The 17,189-nt window shown below is 35.3% G+C and overlaps 1 protein-coding gene across 2 annotated transcripts in view; it reads left to right on the forward strand.

The window, feature by feature from the left end:
- MNAT1 (MNAT1 component of CDK activating kinase) overlaps window positions 1-14,779 on the forward strand; it is a 176,542-nt gene extending 161,763 nt beyond the window's left edge. For both annotated transcript variants that reach the window (XM_088797359.1, XM_019750784.2), the window contains exon 8: window positions 14,323-14,779. In XM_088797359.1, coding sequence (XP_088653485.1) covers window positions 14,323-14,443 — 121 coding nt within the window. In that variant the 3' untranslated portion in view covers window positions 14,444-14,779. The remainder of the gene's footprint in view (window positions 1-14,322) is intronic.
- The last annotated feature ends 2,410 nt before the right edge of the window (window positions 14,780-17,189 follow it).

Raw genomic sequence — 17,189 nt, forward strand, 5'->3', positions numbered from 1 at the left:
AAGTATTTGGTCAGCTAATGAAAAATTCAGTCAATGCAATTAAGCAGCTAATGTGAAGACATTAATCAGAATTTCAAAGCTACTAAGTACCACTTACTATCATCATGTAGACTCAAGTGCTTTTCACTCATCAAGTCTCAGCAGTGTCCTTTCTTGTTCAGGGTAAACTTCTTTAGGAGTAAGGATATTTCCAAAATTATGGCTTCTTACTGTGTTCAGAAATGTTTTCTTGAGACACAGGTAGCATTTCACTTTTTAAAAATCCATCTTCTTAGTTTATGATATATCTTGCAAAAAACCTTATTATTTAAGAGGGAAGTCAGGTACTTTGGTCTCTACCCAGAGCTCTTTGCCAGGAAAAAGATAGAGGATCTCTGCATGAAGGAATTCTAAGAATATGTATACTCCTTGTTTTTATTTAGAGTAAATTTGAATACAAAATGGAGTCCTTATAAGAAACACTTTACAGTATGGACCCAGACCTAAGGCTGAATAAATCTTTGGTCATTCTTCTCTGTAACCACAAGACAAGGGCATAGGCTGTTGGGGTATTTTCTAAAATTTCTTTATAAGTACATACTTTATTTTTTATGAATCAAGATCTCATGAGTATTTTTAGTGTTTTAATTATATTATGCTAGTATATGCCATTTACATACAATTGGACATATTTTTTAAATATATGAATTATTATTAAATCACTTCTGCTGAGTACAGCTGGAGAAAATCATACAACTGAGCAGATTGATGCTAATTAGCAATGATTTTGCACAAACTCATGGTTGGCTTCTCTCTTTTCCCACAATGGCTTTCCCAGATAACCACTTTCCCAAATCCTTCATTCCCACCTTCCCTCTTTCACATTCAGCAGCTAACCTTTTAACCCACTACACAGAGAATACATAAGTATGAATGTATTCTCTCAAAAGCCACACCCCAACTATAAACTTGTCTATGTTTGAACACCCGGTTAATGCCTGTCCATTCTTAGAGGCAGAGGGGCCTACCGAGCATCTGAGGCTAATCCTGCCACCTGTGTTCTGGGGTCTACTTTGCCCTTCAACTCAGGGGTACTACATTATCAAGTTGGTCTTCACCCCTTTTTCAGATCTTCTCTCTTAGAATTTTAATTTACCATATGAACATACTCAGATATCCATTCGAAACAACTTACTTCATCAATCCTAAATCTTCCTCTAATTACTGTCCTTTCTCCTATATTCATCAACAAACTTTTGAAAGAAGTTTGATGTTTGCTGTCTCCACTGCCTTATTTTTTATTTATTCCCCAACCTAGTTAGTACATTTTGGCTTTTGCTTAGAATCTGATTTTGCTAATTCACCATTGACTTCCCAGTTACAAAATTTGATTTGTTATGTTGTAGTCCTTGTCTTACTTTACCTCTCCGCCAAACCACTCTCTTTTCCTCAAACTGTGTGTTTCCTTTGGTTTGTGACGCTACTTAGTTTTCTTTCATCCTCTCTGACCTCTCCTTTGAAATCTTTTTTTACTCTCTTCCTCTGCTAAAGTTGTTATTGTACAAGGACCCTCCTTTATCTTGTTCTTTTAGTCTCGTTCACTACTTGAGTACCTACCTGTTTCCCCAAAAATAAGACCTAGCTGGACAATCAGCTCTAATGCGTCTTTTGGAGCAAAAATTAATATAAGACCCGGTCTTAGAATAGAATAGAATAGAATAGAATAGAATAGAATAGAATAGAAGACTGGATCTTATATAAATTTTTGCTCCAAAAGACGCATTAGAGCTGATTGTCCAGCTAGGTCTTATTTTCAGGGAAACAGGGTACTAGGTGCTAGGCTCTGCCCTAGGTTCCTCTTGTATATTGTTCCTGATAATTTATAACAACTCTGAGTAGTCATGTAACTTTCCTGAGTTCACTACTAGGGAAATAGTCAGAATTAAATACCATATCTGTTTGATTCTAAAGCTAAAATAGTTTTCAAACTTTTCAAAGAAACAGAATAGTTTTTCCTTTTAAATCTTCCTAGGATCCCCAAATATAAAACAGATGAAAGCATGACAACTCTGTTAGAGTGGGGGTAACAGGTCCAGCCTTGGCCCTCCTCCCATTCTGTCCTCACGATGCCCTAAAGGTACCTACTTAGAGCCCAAGGGCTCTGCAAAAGCCAGTTAAAGTTACAGTGATTTATATTAAATACCAAGCCTGTATTTATTTGTTTTAAACCCAGGTTTCCTATTGGATCCTAGACATTTGTATTTTTCTACCTGCGTGTCTGACAAGTACCTCAGTTCCTTAAATTCACAATGGAACTATCTTCTTTGTGAAACCTATTCTAACTCTTGTACAAGACTTGTTGAAGATTTTTTTCTTGCTGCTGGCTCACGTGTAATTAGACAATTGAGGTCCTTAGCATCATAGCCCCTAGAGGCACTCAGAGTCATTTTCTTTTCCTCTTTTTTCACCCTCTCTTTCTCCAATCTGTCTTTCATACAAAGATTTCTAAAATTCAGGTCAGATTGCATTACTCACCTACAAATATTTTTCACAGGTCCACATTATATATTTTTAAAAATATTTAAGGCATATAAGGCCCTTCAAATTTGACACTCAGAATACACCATGTTCTCTCAGGTCTCTGGACATTGTATACTTTTCCCCTTTCTTGAATACCCTCCTAGCCTCTTTTTCTACCTGGCAAATTGTTGTTCTTTCATATGTCAACTTATGTACTATGTTTTCCGCAAACACTATCTTGAATTCTCCACACTTCCAGTTCTCTTATATTTAAAAATTGTTTACCTCTGCTTCTTTCTTTATACTAGACTTTAAGCTCCTTGGGAACAGGGACTGTCATTTCATCTGGTACCTAGCACAATACTGGTACAAAGTAAGAGTTCAAAGATACATTTATTGAATAAGTGAATTCTTTCCAAGAAGATAAAAAACACATTAACCTATCTGGGTGTCAGCTGCTTTATCTGTTTATGAGGCAGTGGGATAAGAGGATTTCTAAAGTTCCCTTTCAGTTTTAAGATTCTGTGTTACTTCCCTTATTGTACTGTCTATACTTTCTTTACTCACTATTCTCATTTATTTTACAAAACATTTAAAATTTATTTTCAATAACCACATATATAGGATTAATTTGATCAGTATATTTAAAGGATGGGATTCTATCCCCTGGGTATTTATTTTATATTATTTTAAATAAAATCTTTTCTTTAGTTCCATAAAATATTAGTTTTTATAAATGGAGGCCAATTAGGAACAAAATATATCAAAATAATCTTAGTTTGGATTTTTCTTCTTTTTTTCTTTTTGTTGACTCATTGTGGCAGGTCCACCCGAAAGCATGATCTAGAGAAAAGAAAACTGTGTGGCTTATTTTATGAACTTGGTATGACAGGTGGAAGTAATTTTTCTCCCAAATGGTGGAATTCAAGAAAATAGGATTTTTTCCCTTTATTTTTGTCCTTTTAAATTAATGAAATAAGAAATCTAGGTTTTTAACTATAAAGAATTTTTATAATGTATAAGCAGGTTCTGTAAAATTAAACGTGTAAAACTTATGATTTTCAAAACAAGTCATATGTAAATGATTGGAATGTGTTTTTATTTAAAATGTTATACCAGCATGTGCAGTCATAATGCATTGCCAAAAAATGTAGTCTGGAAGCAAAACAGAATAGTGAAAGTAATGCGATATAATTTTTTAAATAAGAGGAAAATATTTTCTTTACACATAAAGTTTTTGGTTCAAATGGTATTTAACCAACTAAATGACCAGTTTATTAAAGCAGTCTATTCCAGAAAAACTTCATTTTTGATAAAATTGATTGTATTAGCACATTATTTATGATAATGGGCATATATTTTTCCCCCAAAAGTGATGCAGTGGTTTTGCTTTTGGAAGAGAGTGCAAGTTTTCTGTAGGCTTAAGTATTAAAAATGCTTCTTAGAAACTTTCAATTGTTATGCACTAAACCAGAACTCCTGGAGGTTTTTCAGATTTTATTGCTTACAGTCACTGGTCCCTTGAGTAGATATTTTATAAACCTGTTTCTACTTGCTGGAAAATAGAATTTTCCATAATTAAGAGAAAACATCAGTTATTTTATCCACTTGACTTTGTCTTTGCTTGTTATTGTTTGCTTTAGAGATTTATCTAAGTTATTGACATGATTCAGATTCCTGTGTATGAAACAGAGCTTTTGAGACGGTGCTTTGAATGGAAAAATAAATATCTTACAAAATATCTAGCTTTGGGTGTGTCCAGTTCTGTTTGAATTTCTTGTTTTTCTTTGCATTCACAGCTATATTCCATTATAGTATAGATCTTTGAGTATAAAATGGGTTAACACACTGAGAGTTCAGCTTATGAAACCAGATGATAAAATCTCAAAGCAATTTTTAGATATATGTATTAAAGAAAATACCAATATTTATATTTAAATTAAGTTATTTTACACTATACGTTATACCCCATCTTTCTGTCATTATTATAGGCATTTTCTAATTTCCAGAAAACTTTCCCATCTTCCTCAGTGACTGATGTGCCACCTGTGTTCCTTTCAATACTCTGCCATCTTCCTCCACAGCTTCATAATTTGTAGTGGTAATTTTTCATATCCTCTGTATTTTTATTTGCCATCTATTATCATGGCCATTCTTTAGATCTATTTCTTACCTAACCAGAATCTTGATTTAATTTTAAAATTCTACACGCTGTGCTTACAAGTTAGGATGGTTTTTAAAAAGTGATAGCTGTTTAATGAGTAGATATTTATCTTGCTATCAAGAAACTTATCTAACAAGGAATGTATAACATTTATAAACAACCATGGTACTTATAAGACAGGTGAGAGATAAAGTACTATGTACATTCATAGGAGGAAAGAATTTTACCTGGGCAATCCAGAGGAGGTAGCATCTAAAATATTGTTAAATACTTCGAACATAGAGAAGTACAGACAGTAATATAATAAGACAAATTAAAAATCTGCCACTCAGAATTAACAAATGTTGTTTTCAGAAGTCTAAAGGTAACATCTCTTCCCATTCTGAACAAAACAAAGGTCAGAGAATGCTTAGACTTCCCCTCTTCTAATTTCGTTGCTACTTTTGTTAGTGTATGATGATGGTGGTGGTGGTATTTTTGCTTTATCTTTGCTCCTTGTATCCTTTTCTTCCCATTGGGGTTTAATTTTATTCTTGCTGAAATATCTCCTTTAGTGGTTCTTTCACATTTTCTGTCTTTTTAGCTTTGTTAAATTCTTCATGTTTTTCCTCATATTATCTTCCAATTCACTAATTTTCTCTCAATCTGTAATCAACTGTTTAACCTGTCCATTCAGATTTTTATTCCAAGAATTGCTGTTCAGTTTTTTTTAAAAAAGAAAATGCCTGTATGTTTCATATTGTCTTTTTCTTGTCCTATGGCATCTATTTCTTCATTTCTTTTAACATAGAATACACTTGACCATTGAATAATGTGGAGGTTAGGGGTGCTGACCGCTGTGCAGTTGAAAAATCCATGTATAACTTTTGACTGCCCCCCAAACTTAACTACAGTCCTTCATTATGTGCAAGGGATTGGTTCCAGGCCCCCCCCCACACACACACACACAGATACCAAAATTCGCGGATGCTCAAGTACCTTATGTAAAATGGCATAGAACAATGCATACAGTCAGCCCTCGGCATCCTCGGATTCCCATCGTCAGTTGGTTGACTCCACAGATGTGAAACCTGGGGATACAAAGGCCAACTGTATATTTATTGAAAAAAGTCCACTTATAAGAAGACCTGCATTGTTCAAACCCATGTTGTTCAAAGGTTAACTGTATACTTCTTTTGATGTTTCTTTTTAGATTCTCTTATCATGAGTTTGTCCTGACATTGGTTATGTCTTCTTTGGAAGTGAGGCTCATTTTATTTTTTTAAAACTATAAACCCCTTTTTAGTGGGAGTTGTTTTCCCATGAGCCTTGGATTGTGAAGGCATATTGATTCAGAGATTCATGTTTGCTTATATAATATAAGACTAGGTATAATAATAATAATGTAAAATAATATAATAATGGGTATAATATAATATAATACCAGGTCTTACATTAATTTTTGCTCCAAAAGACACATTAGAGCTGATTGTCCAGCTAGGTCTTATTTTCGGGCAAACACAGTAGGAAATATATATATATAGTATATACGTTTTACCAAGAATCATAAAAAACATTGCTGAGTCCTTTTCATTCTCATTATTCTTCCTCCTCTACACCTTCAGATCCTATATTTTGAATCCCACTCATTGGTGTAGGAGATGGAACAGACGCCACACTGGCCAAAAGCTCCCTGTGTGCATTCTTCTCCCCTCACTGTGTCCCACTTCACATCAGAGAGCCCCTCACCCTTATATTGTGATTATCATTTCCTTGCTTTAACTTACAGATTGGCCATATTTACACATTCCATGTTTAGTTTTACATGTCCAGAACTTTATGTAAATGGAAGATGCTCTCCATATTTTCTGTAACTTGTGTTTTTGTTTTGTTTTATTTTTGCTTTTAACTCGGCATTGTGAGATTCGGCAATGTTGATGCATGTCATGTACGAGTATATAGCTGTAGCTCCTTTGTTTTCACTGCTGTATAGTATTCTACTGTACAAGTAATAGTAGCTTATTTGTTCATTCTTCTGTCAATGGAAATTTGGGTTGTTTCTTTTGTTCTTTTGCTATAAGAAACACTACTGTTACAAATACCATGAATAGGTCCCTTGGAGTCCCTAGACGGAGAAATCTAATAGGTCTCCTGTCCCCGTCTCAGCTATTATCTCCCTCAAATGACAAGAAGGGGTCAAGCACAAGTAACAGATTCTAACTCCTATCCAAGTGGCTTACACCTCTCTTACTTCTACCTCCTTTTCGAGTTCAGGGGAAGGGTGTGTCGGAGGTGTTGGCAGGGGATGGCAGCATGTGGTAAACCTGAACACTCCTTTCTCTTCAAAATAGCTCAGCTTCTGTATTAGTCGACATTGTCCAGAGAACAGAACCAATAGAAGAGGGAGGGAAGGGGGGGGGGGGAGAGAGAGAGAGAGAGAGAGAGAGAGAGAGAGAGAGAGAGAGAGAGAGAGAGATTATAAATAGGAAGAAAGAGATTTACTATAAGGTATTGGCTTATGTGATTATGAAAGCTGAGAAGTCCCATGATTTGCTGTTTGCAAGCTGGAGACCCAGGAAAGCCAGTGGTGTAGTTCCGAGGCCTGAGAGAGAACCACTGGTGTAGATGCCTATCCAAGCCTAGATGCCAGTCTGGAGCATCAAGGCCGGAGAAAATGGATGTTCCAGCTCAATCAGGCAGAGTGAATTCAGTCTTCCTTCACTTTTTTGTTATTCTCAGCTCCTCAATGGACTGGATAATACCCAACCACATAGGGAAGGGCCATCTGCTTTACTCAGTTCACCAATTCAAATGCTAATCTCTTCCAGAAACACCCCCAGATGAGCCAGATATCTGGGCATCCTGTGACCCACTCAACATAATTTCATGTTGACAGTAAAATTAACTGCGGCTTCTTTTGTCATACCATTATATGTTGTAGTTCTCTAAGTGGTTGCCTTAGGTCCTTCTCTTCTCATTCTATCCCCTCTTCCTAAATATTAGCACCTACTCCTGTGGTTTCAAATGCCATCTAAATACTGATAAGTCCCAAATGGTTTTCGTAATTTTATAACTTTTTCTTAGCACTTGGCCCATATATCCAGCTGTCACTCTGCATCTCCACTATTGTGTCTTTTCTATAATCACTTCAGAACCAAGTCTAAAATTAAACTCATGATCTTTTCTTTCTCTTCTGTCCCACCCCAGTTTGCTCCTTTTCCATTATCTCAGTGAGGGCATCTTCCCTGTTGCACATGACTAGAAAGCTGGAAGTTGACCTTGACACTTCTTTCTCTTTCCCTTCCCTTGTCCCCATATCCACACATTCTGTTGGTCCTTAAATATCTCTTGAACCAGTACTTTGTTTCCACTACCACCACCCTAATCCAGGCTCCAGTGTCTCAAGCCTGGAAAAGAGAAACATTTTCATAAGGAGTCTCTATGATCAACTACTGCTTTTCTCCAAACCATGGTACTGCCAAAGTAGCTTTATTTAAATTATCAGGTTCCTAATAGTAACTTTTCAGTGGCTGTCCATGGCCCTATGAATAAATTTCAGTTCTTAACATTTCCTGTAAGGAATTCTTCTGGATACTTTTTGCGTGTATCTCTAGCTTCTTCCTGAGCTGGAGCCACCTTTCTCCTCCCTGTGTTCTTAGTATGTGCTGTGGCTTCTTGCTGCTTCAGGTACGCTCCTCCCTCTGCTGGGTCTCTGCTCTGCTCCTCTTGCTCGTGTGCATCCTTTGGGTCTAAACTTAATTCATTTCTTCAGGGAGACCTTTTCCGAACTTGCTCATGTTGGCTTCCCTTTTTATCCACCCATAAAGCCTGGACTTTCTCATTCATAATTTTCAGTATTTAACATTCCCCCCCCCCCCCCCCCCCCGTTGAATTATAAGATCCATGAAAACATGAATGTTTGCTCTGTTTTATTCCCATGGTTGCTTCAATACCTGGCACATATTAGGCACTCAGTAGATGGTTTTTTTTTTTTTAAGAATGAATGAGCTGCATACAAAGTTTCTGCATTTTACTTGTCCTACCCTTGGGGAAAAATTACTCATCTTGCCTTTATAAAGATGTGGTGAAACTTCTGGCACATGTCTGTTATTAGCATGTAATTCATAGTAAAAAATTACATTAAATGATCAGAATCAGACACATGATTTTTTTTTTTTAGGAATTTTATTTAAGAAATTCAGAAACGAGGATATTTATTTTTATAATATCTATTGCATCACTACCATGGAAGTAGCACTTGTCCCTCACTGGAATATACAAAATCTACATATGATTGGTTATTTTTATATGACCCTGATATGACTTATTATTTTTAGATTTTTTTATGAAACTTTGCCTTCCCCTCTCTCCCCTGGGTACTACACATATCTCGAATAAGTTCTTAGAAATGAGTATCATAATGTTTTAAGAATAAGTAAACACGTTATACCATTTTTCTGCTTAATCTTATCTAAGCATCTAAGCACAATACTGTAATTAGCCAGACATATTATTATGATTGTTGCTGAGGTAAACATCTGATTTTGAGAAGTATATTTAAGATTTATCCAAAATCATTTGATCTGTTGGCTATTGTTTTTATGGCTCTTTTCAAATATATCCCGTGGAACCTGATTCCTGAGATAGTCCTATATTTGTCTGTATTATATAGATAAAATCTATTCTTAGTGGTCTATCAGTTGAGATATCCAGAACTGACAACGGCCAATTGTTCATAGAATGTGTTACAGCTATATCTTCTCTGTGTTCAATAGTTGCGACACAAATCTAAGAAGTAAGAAGTATTCCTTTCGTTATATAGTTAAATGAACTTTCAGTAATAGCTAGCCTGTCCTAAAATATCTAGTGTGTTTTTTGATAGCAATAATTTGCACAGTGTACTTGAGTTATAATTCAGAAAGGCTTATCTGAGCAGCCTGTATTCAGCTATACACTTGGGCATCGTGTGACTTTTAATTTCCAAATCTGAGCTTCGGTGTTCGGATGCTCTAAATGTCTGGATTAATTGGTTACTTGATTCTCAAGTGTATTGGTATAAATTTGAAATCAGCTTTAATAATGAGTTTATTCAAATTCTGTTACTTGCTGGCCAGATAATAACGTGAAGAGTCACATCGTGACTGTTGGTGGAAGCTTGTCATCTTTTTGCTTGGAGTTCATGAAGCCATGTGTTTTTAGAAACAAACTGTGCTCAGAATTATGGAGAGTTCTGACTTATAGTGTTTTCCTCATTTATCTTAGACTATATGATCATCAGTTTCCCCCTGTATAGTTTGTCCATTATTCTGACGCCTTGATTAGGTTAGAATACCTGAGCACTAACCTCAGTTTTCAGAATGTTTCTGCTCTTTAGTGGTCATTGTCTGAGCACACTATTGCTCTGATTGTTTTTAAATCTCATTGAGATAGACTCCAGGTTGTTAATGTAAATCTTTTATAGCTTTGGCTGAATTTCTTACAAGAGCTCTTGGTCTTGACAGCTGAGATCAGATGGCTGATCTCTCTTAATGGCACTTATATTTGAGTTTTGTAGGCTGACAGGCAGAACTACTTGGCACTGGTCTGTTTAACGCATGATGGCTTTAAATGCAGACTTTAAAAAATGGGCCACCTTGTAAAAATAAAGTCTTAGTCTCTAGAGTTCACTCCCTTTCTTAGTTTAAACCAGTCCAAGTTTTTAACTCTATGGTTTTTTTTCTTTTAACTCTCCATAGGGCCTTGGTAATTTGAGGTAGAGGAAACTAATATGAACTTCACATTTTCATTTGAATTTAAATTCCAAGATTCTTTGATTCTCTGGAGCCAAAGTGTTTCAAGGGTTTTCATGAGGAGGTTATGACTGGAGGGGAAGAGTGCTGCCTCTTGGTCTTGAATGACGACCCCTGCCCTCTGCCCCTAGCTGAGAACTCAAAGCATTGTTGAATAGCACTAAAATGAGCTGAGTCCAAGGCTGCAACCAGATGGTCAATGCGGGGCTTTTAAAGGAAGGAAAATGGTAAAAGAGTAATCTCAGAGGAACTCTCTTATGTTAAAGAACTGAGAAAATGAAGTCTTTCTGAAGCTAAGTGTAAATTATACCACCTTCTTTGGGAGCAAAAGCTGCTAAATGCGACAGAAGAAAATGACAGTGTAGGAAATCAAAGTTCAGGAACAAACTTCAAGTGTGGTTTTCTGATGCTTAATCCTCTCTTACTACTCCCCTCTCAGGATCCATTGCCTCCTTCTCCTCCCCCTTCTCCAAAGTCTATTTGAAAGGGATCTTGATGGGTAATGGCAAAAGAAGGCAACTTTAGACGGAATATAAATTAGGGCATAAGATGCCCTTTGTATAGGGATTATCTTAGACATACTTTTGAAAACATACTTTTTTTTAGCCTTATTAAGAAAATAATCAAAGGTATGATTTTTAATCTTTGAGTTTAGTCTGCTTTCAGTAAAAATAAGGTATAGGTACCAAAATAAGCAAACTTCTTCCCCACTCCCCTGGTTTCTGCTTATAAGATTTACAGGTATTTAAAATAAACCCATGAAAAACAGAAATACTGCCCTGGGATTGGCTAAATAGTCAGAGCAATTACCTCTGGGCTCCAAAGTCCAACTGAGCTTGACTTTTGGAAATAAATTTGGCTAAGACTTCTTCCTCATTCTGCTGTATAAAGGTGTACATGAAATGATACTGACCTCTGCCAAAAACCCCAGGAATCCTACTCAGTGATGTACTTGTAACGGTCATGAAAGAATTAAAACAACACAGATGTGGATTAATGTGAAAAAGTAGGCAAAACACAAAATTCTCATTGTGTGGTTTCAATGTGGCAGATCCTTTAAAATACTTTGGTGTACCACAATAATTAAAGTGTTTAAGAACATTAAGATACCTAGAAAATAAAAGCCCACAGTAGAATAACAAGAATGAACTATGTTTTATTTTTTTTAAATTGGAATTAATGTAGGTTGCTATGGTGAAAATAGGTTGAAATATTTAACAGTAACTGTTTTGTGCAGCCCTAGAGATCAAAAACAGCAATGTAAATAGGCAGGTCTTTAAAGAATCATTCCCACAGACATGTTTAATGTAAATGATTGCTAGAAAGGAAATGCATTTTCTTCAGTGCTATGCAAAGAAATTTTAATTGACTTGGTTTTGGCACTGAAAATCTACAACTTAGCATTAATAACTCAAATTTTAAAATATTTGCTCATTGCTCTGGATTATGACTGCATTCAAGAAACACTATTTTCAAACACTAATTAATCATTTTAAATAAACTTTTTTTACACATTTATGGCATCAATGAGTATGACTGTTTATTACATTTTACCTATAAAAAGTTGAACTGTTTTATATACTCTTTATGGAAACAGTGCACAGTCATAAATTAAAAGATGCAACTGTTTTGGATATTTTACTGGTGGTCCTATGTTTTCCTGCCAGCAGTGCAGCTGTTTCAGGTTTCTCAGGATAACATATAAAAAGGTGTATGTACACTGCAAGTTTATGCTTGAATTGCCGAGCCAGATATGGTATGACTCAACTTTCCCAGAAGCAAGTTTTACCAAAATGTGATGAATCAAAACAGCTAGTTGCATAGTGGTTTGTATTACAGCTATGAAAACCAATTCTCATTTATGATAGTTGGCTTCTTAAGGCTGACAGACATTCCTCTGTGGTGCTTGAATTTTGCCATGAGTGAACAGCCATTGGAGCTGCTAAGACTATACTTTTCTTTTGAGGGTCTGAGGAAAGGAAAAAGGGTGATACAATATTATCTGGTGTATGGATAAAAATTAGCTGGAAACTTGTATCAGGAATGCAACATTGCATTTCTAAGATTCTTGTAAAAATATTACTCCCTTATTACTTGTATGATAGTTATTGCGTTCCCAGTGATAGTATGCTGTTCCAGGTTGATTTTTAGACTTTCTAAGGTGATTTAACACTTACCTCATTTCTCATGCTTCGGAGTCTTAACAGTTTGACATTTTATTGTGTCCTGGGAGGTAATAAACAGATGTCTTTATGGCCATGAAGTAGGTTTAGTGAATTCCTATTTAAATCCCGTAGGACCTAACGTTCTATCAAGAGTTTTGACAGTGACTGTTTAATAACAGTAGTCTCTGAAGTGGGATATATTCCACTGGGGTATGTCAGATGGGATATAGGAGAACTGTTATTGGAACTTTTATTTAAGTATTTTTATCTCAGCCTTTAAATATTTATATTATATATTTTATAATATACTTGTATTAGTATATTAGGTATATAATTATGTATCATGTAATAGTATACAATATATTAATACAAAATGTATATAATTTATAAATAAGTATACACATTTTGGAGATGCGTGCTCAAATATTTTTTACTGCTATAAATATACTATCGAAAAAGTTTGGAGATCGTTGCTCAATAAATATTAATTTCCTTTCTCCTTCCACTTTCCCCTTTCACCTTTGGCAGAGAAGCAAAAAATTGAGTTAACACCTTGATTTGTGGCAATGTGAATAAATTATAGCCGATTCCAGGAGCTCATGCCGTGTCTTACTTTGACCAGTTTTTCTATTTGGCCTCTTATATTGCCATATATTTTTTAATCACACAAGCTTATTAAACATGGATACAAATGAAAAACAGACTTGTTATTATGTTAGAAATAATAAGTTGCTCATGCATCAAGACTTTGACACACAGGAAGTTTGAATGAATGAGTAGAAAAGTTTCCAAGTTATTAAAATGTTCTGGTACCTGATTTATTCATTTGCCATACCCGTAATGCTAAGGCGGGTGAAGCTCCTTTACTTCCTGAGGCCTGAAGAAACAATGTGGTTTCTTAAACTAAGAATTAAAGCAAAGCTGGAAATATTTGTTTTCCAACAGTGCTGGTAGTCATGCTAACAAGTTGCCCTCTTTGGCTAGGATTCTCCCATGTTTTAGGCCTGCTTGTCTATCTTTATCAAGGTGGAAAGTTTTAATTGTTAAATAATATGCGTGTGATTGAAGAAAAATAGTGTGTAGTACACTGTCTTTTGATATCAGTTCAAAAGATTCTTCTGTATTTAATACGGGACATTCTTTTGAACTCAGGCTCAGTCTCAGAGATTTCTTGGACATGTAATTTTCTAAGGTTTCCTTTCCTATAAGATAGGAGACAATATATTTTGTAATATTAAAGTAATTTTGAAGCACCTAGTATGTTCTTTACCCTCCTCCATTGGTTTAGGTATTTGTTTCAGAACATATTTGTGTAAAATATTCAATATGTAAAGTATTAATACAGTAGGATCATGGTACTGTATTATGTTAAGAGTATGCCAGGAAGAAGAACAGCAGTTAGGTACCCAAACAACAGCCAACAAAACAAATTAGTTCTGAAATTTGGGAACAGTGAACATTTTAGTAGCAAGTACTATTTTTGAAACCTCGTTTAGAGCTGTTTTTAGATCTTCCAGTAATTTGTTTATAATTTAGTACTAGTTTAGGTACTCTATGTACAGTGGTATGTTTCATTTTAACAGGTAATAATGCATTTATAAAGTTTGAACATTTCAAATCAGAATTCCTCTTTAAAATTTGTATTTGCTTTACTATTGCTTTTTAAAAATGTTACCAATTTTTATGTGCTTTCTATATCAATGCTACACTTTTTGTTTTGTTTTAGGTATTTAAACCATGTCAGAGCTGCGTCTCCACAGGACCTTGCTGGGGGCTATACTTCTTCTCTTGCTTGTCACAGAGCACTACAGGATGCATTCAGTGGGCTTTTCTGGCAGGCCAGTTAACCTTTATTTCTCCTTTATAAGATCTGGGCCTTAGAGCCGAACCAGGGAGCTAGCAAAAGAAAGCAGACTTGTAAAATTATAGCCATATGCAGCTGCACAACAAGTGCTACCACTAGCAGCTGTGTTAGAGGATTTCTAAAGAGAAAATTTCAGAACTAAACTGAGTAATATAGTGGATATTTGTGGAAAAGATTTATTTTTTACTTACATTTTCCTGAGAGGGATTGAAGTTGGAAGCCTCCTCTGATGGAAGATATGAATAATATTTACCTATGTATATTTGAGGTTGACAGACTTGTAAAATCTTTTTTAAAATAAAGCTAGACTTTATGTTAAGTTTTGTGGTTTTTCTCTTATTACTGTGTTTTACTTGAACACATTATAAAATGCCATTTTGAATACGACATTTAGTGTTAATATCCAAGCCTATTATTTCTTCTCATAAAATGTTCCTTTTTTGCCCAATGTCTTCTTAATACAAGTCCAGACAAGTGGATATATTTCCTTCTACCAGCAGGTTGTGGCAAGTAAAACCTCACCTGTGATAATGTCACTCTCTTAATATTAAGGACTCAGTGCCTGTTTTGAGCAGTGGAAAGTGAGACAAACCTTGATCAAGGTGTTATAGTTCCCAGCTGTGAGCCACACTTAGGATAAACCAGAGCAGAGTATTAACCTGGTTTAATGACAAATTCAAAGAAGTAAGTTCATAAAATTTAATACTTAAATGGCACCTTTCACCTCAAATGTGAACTCATTTTATGATGAAACCTTGGAGCCTGGAATGGATACATTTTAAATGAAATTTCCCTATGAGACGCTGATGTAGTTTCTGTTGAAACTTCAAAGGCTTTTTAGTATACCCAGGATTTTGCTTAAAGAGTTTGGATGTGGATTGGATGGATATTTGTAGAATCTCAACCTTGTATGACTCTGTTACATAGACCACTGGGTATGACACAGTTTGTGAAGGAAATTAAGGGATTTCCTATCAAATCTCCATTACAACAGATGTTAATTTTATGGGTGCAAAGTTATATGAAACAAGATTGGTTATATTAGAGTGGAATATCCTTATATAAAAACTCCATCTTACTTGACTAAGCAGGTATTAATTTCAGGAGTACATCTTCATCTTTACAGTACTTCTAACCATCTTTGATAATTGAGAAAACCAAGACACTGAATAATTGAGTAGACCAAGATCATATACACAAGGTAGTAAAAAGCCAGAATTAGAACAGGTTTTTTGTTTTTTTGCTTGTTTGTTTTTTTGTCTAGTTCTATCTATACTCTTACCAGGCTACATCCTATTTCTCATTCTATTAATATTCCCCAGTTGAGGATTAGCATTTTAAGTACAAACTATAATCTATTCAAAGAATAGTGAGAATACTGGACCTGTGGTTAAGCTGCACTCAACTGCCAAAGTTTGGTATCCAGTCATTAAAAAAGAAACACTATTACTTGTTCTCAGTACCTTGTATGATGTATTTAAATGGAATTAACTAACTAATATAACATTTCAAAAGCTTTCAAAACTTTTTGAGCCTACCTTAATATTGCAGGAATTGCCTACACTTGATTTGGCAAATAAATTTGAAAACTTTTATACTATTTTGCCCTTACTATTGCCATACTTTGTTCAATAGGCCAAATTTAGAACTTGTTAACTCACCCTGTTAGGGTCAAAGGGAATGGTGAAAGATAACCTAATGACAACAATTCACTAAATAATAGAAATATTCTAAGTTGATGAGGTTATCCCATATCCTCCCAGTGATTTCCTGTCTAAGACAAAAGGCTGTACAAATCTTTTCATCTACGTGAATCAAGTCTTTTAACATCTTACAACACTAGCACAGAAATAATTGCTAACAACTACTGAGCATATGCCAAGCACCGAGCTTCATGCTTTGTGCATTATCTAATCCTTAAAACAGTACAAGTATTATTTTCCCCACTTTAACAGATGGAGAAACTGAAGCATAGAAGGGGTAAGTATGAGGTGTGATCAAACAATCTGGTGAATGTTTAAATAAAAAAAAAATTAATACAGTAAAAGACACATTGCCATTAATACCCCTCAAAATACTCCCTTCGCTTTGAACACACTTTTTCCGTCATTCTTGCCACTTTTTAAAGCAGTTCTGGAAGTCCTCTTTTGTGAATGTCTTTACTTCATCCTCCATCATGACAACCCTCTGTGTCACATATCACTTCTGGTACAGCAATTTCTGTCAAATAAAAACATTAGGGTGTGTCCTCATCCACCTTATTCACCGGATCTGGCACCATGTGACTTCTGGCTCTTCCCCAAAGTCAAAATGACCACAAAGGAAAACGTTTTGAATCGATTCAGGACATCGAGGCAGCCATGACAGTGCAACTAAAGTCACTCATAAAAGAGGACTTCCAGAACTGCTTCAGAAAGTGGCAAGAACGATGGGATAAGTGTGTTCGAAGCGAGAGGGAGTATTTTGAGGGGGATTAGTGGCAATGTCTTTTACTGTAATACATTTTTTTAAATTTAAATATTCACTGCATTTTTTTTATCACACCTTGTTAACTTGCCAAAGTTCAATACAACCAAAAAGTAGCAGAGTTTGGATTTAAAGTCAAGTGGTCAAAGTTGAGTCCATGCTCTAGAGATGACTGTCAGACTCAAACTTACAAACCAACAGCTGTGTAAAAGCAAGTCTAAGTAGAAAACTCCTTAAGACTTCAAGAAATTTTATAGATCAAG

The sequence above is a fragment of the Rhinolophus sinicus genome, chromosome 3, assembly GCF_057876585.1.
Source record: "Rhinolophus sinicus isolate RSI-liver-muscle chromosome 3, RSI-T2T, whole genome shotgun sequence".
Classification (NCBI taxonomy): Eukaryota; Metazoa; Chordata; class Mammalia; order Chiroptera; family Rhinolophidae; genus Rhinolophus; species Rhinolophus sinicus.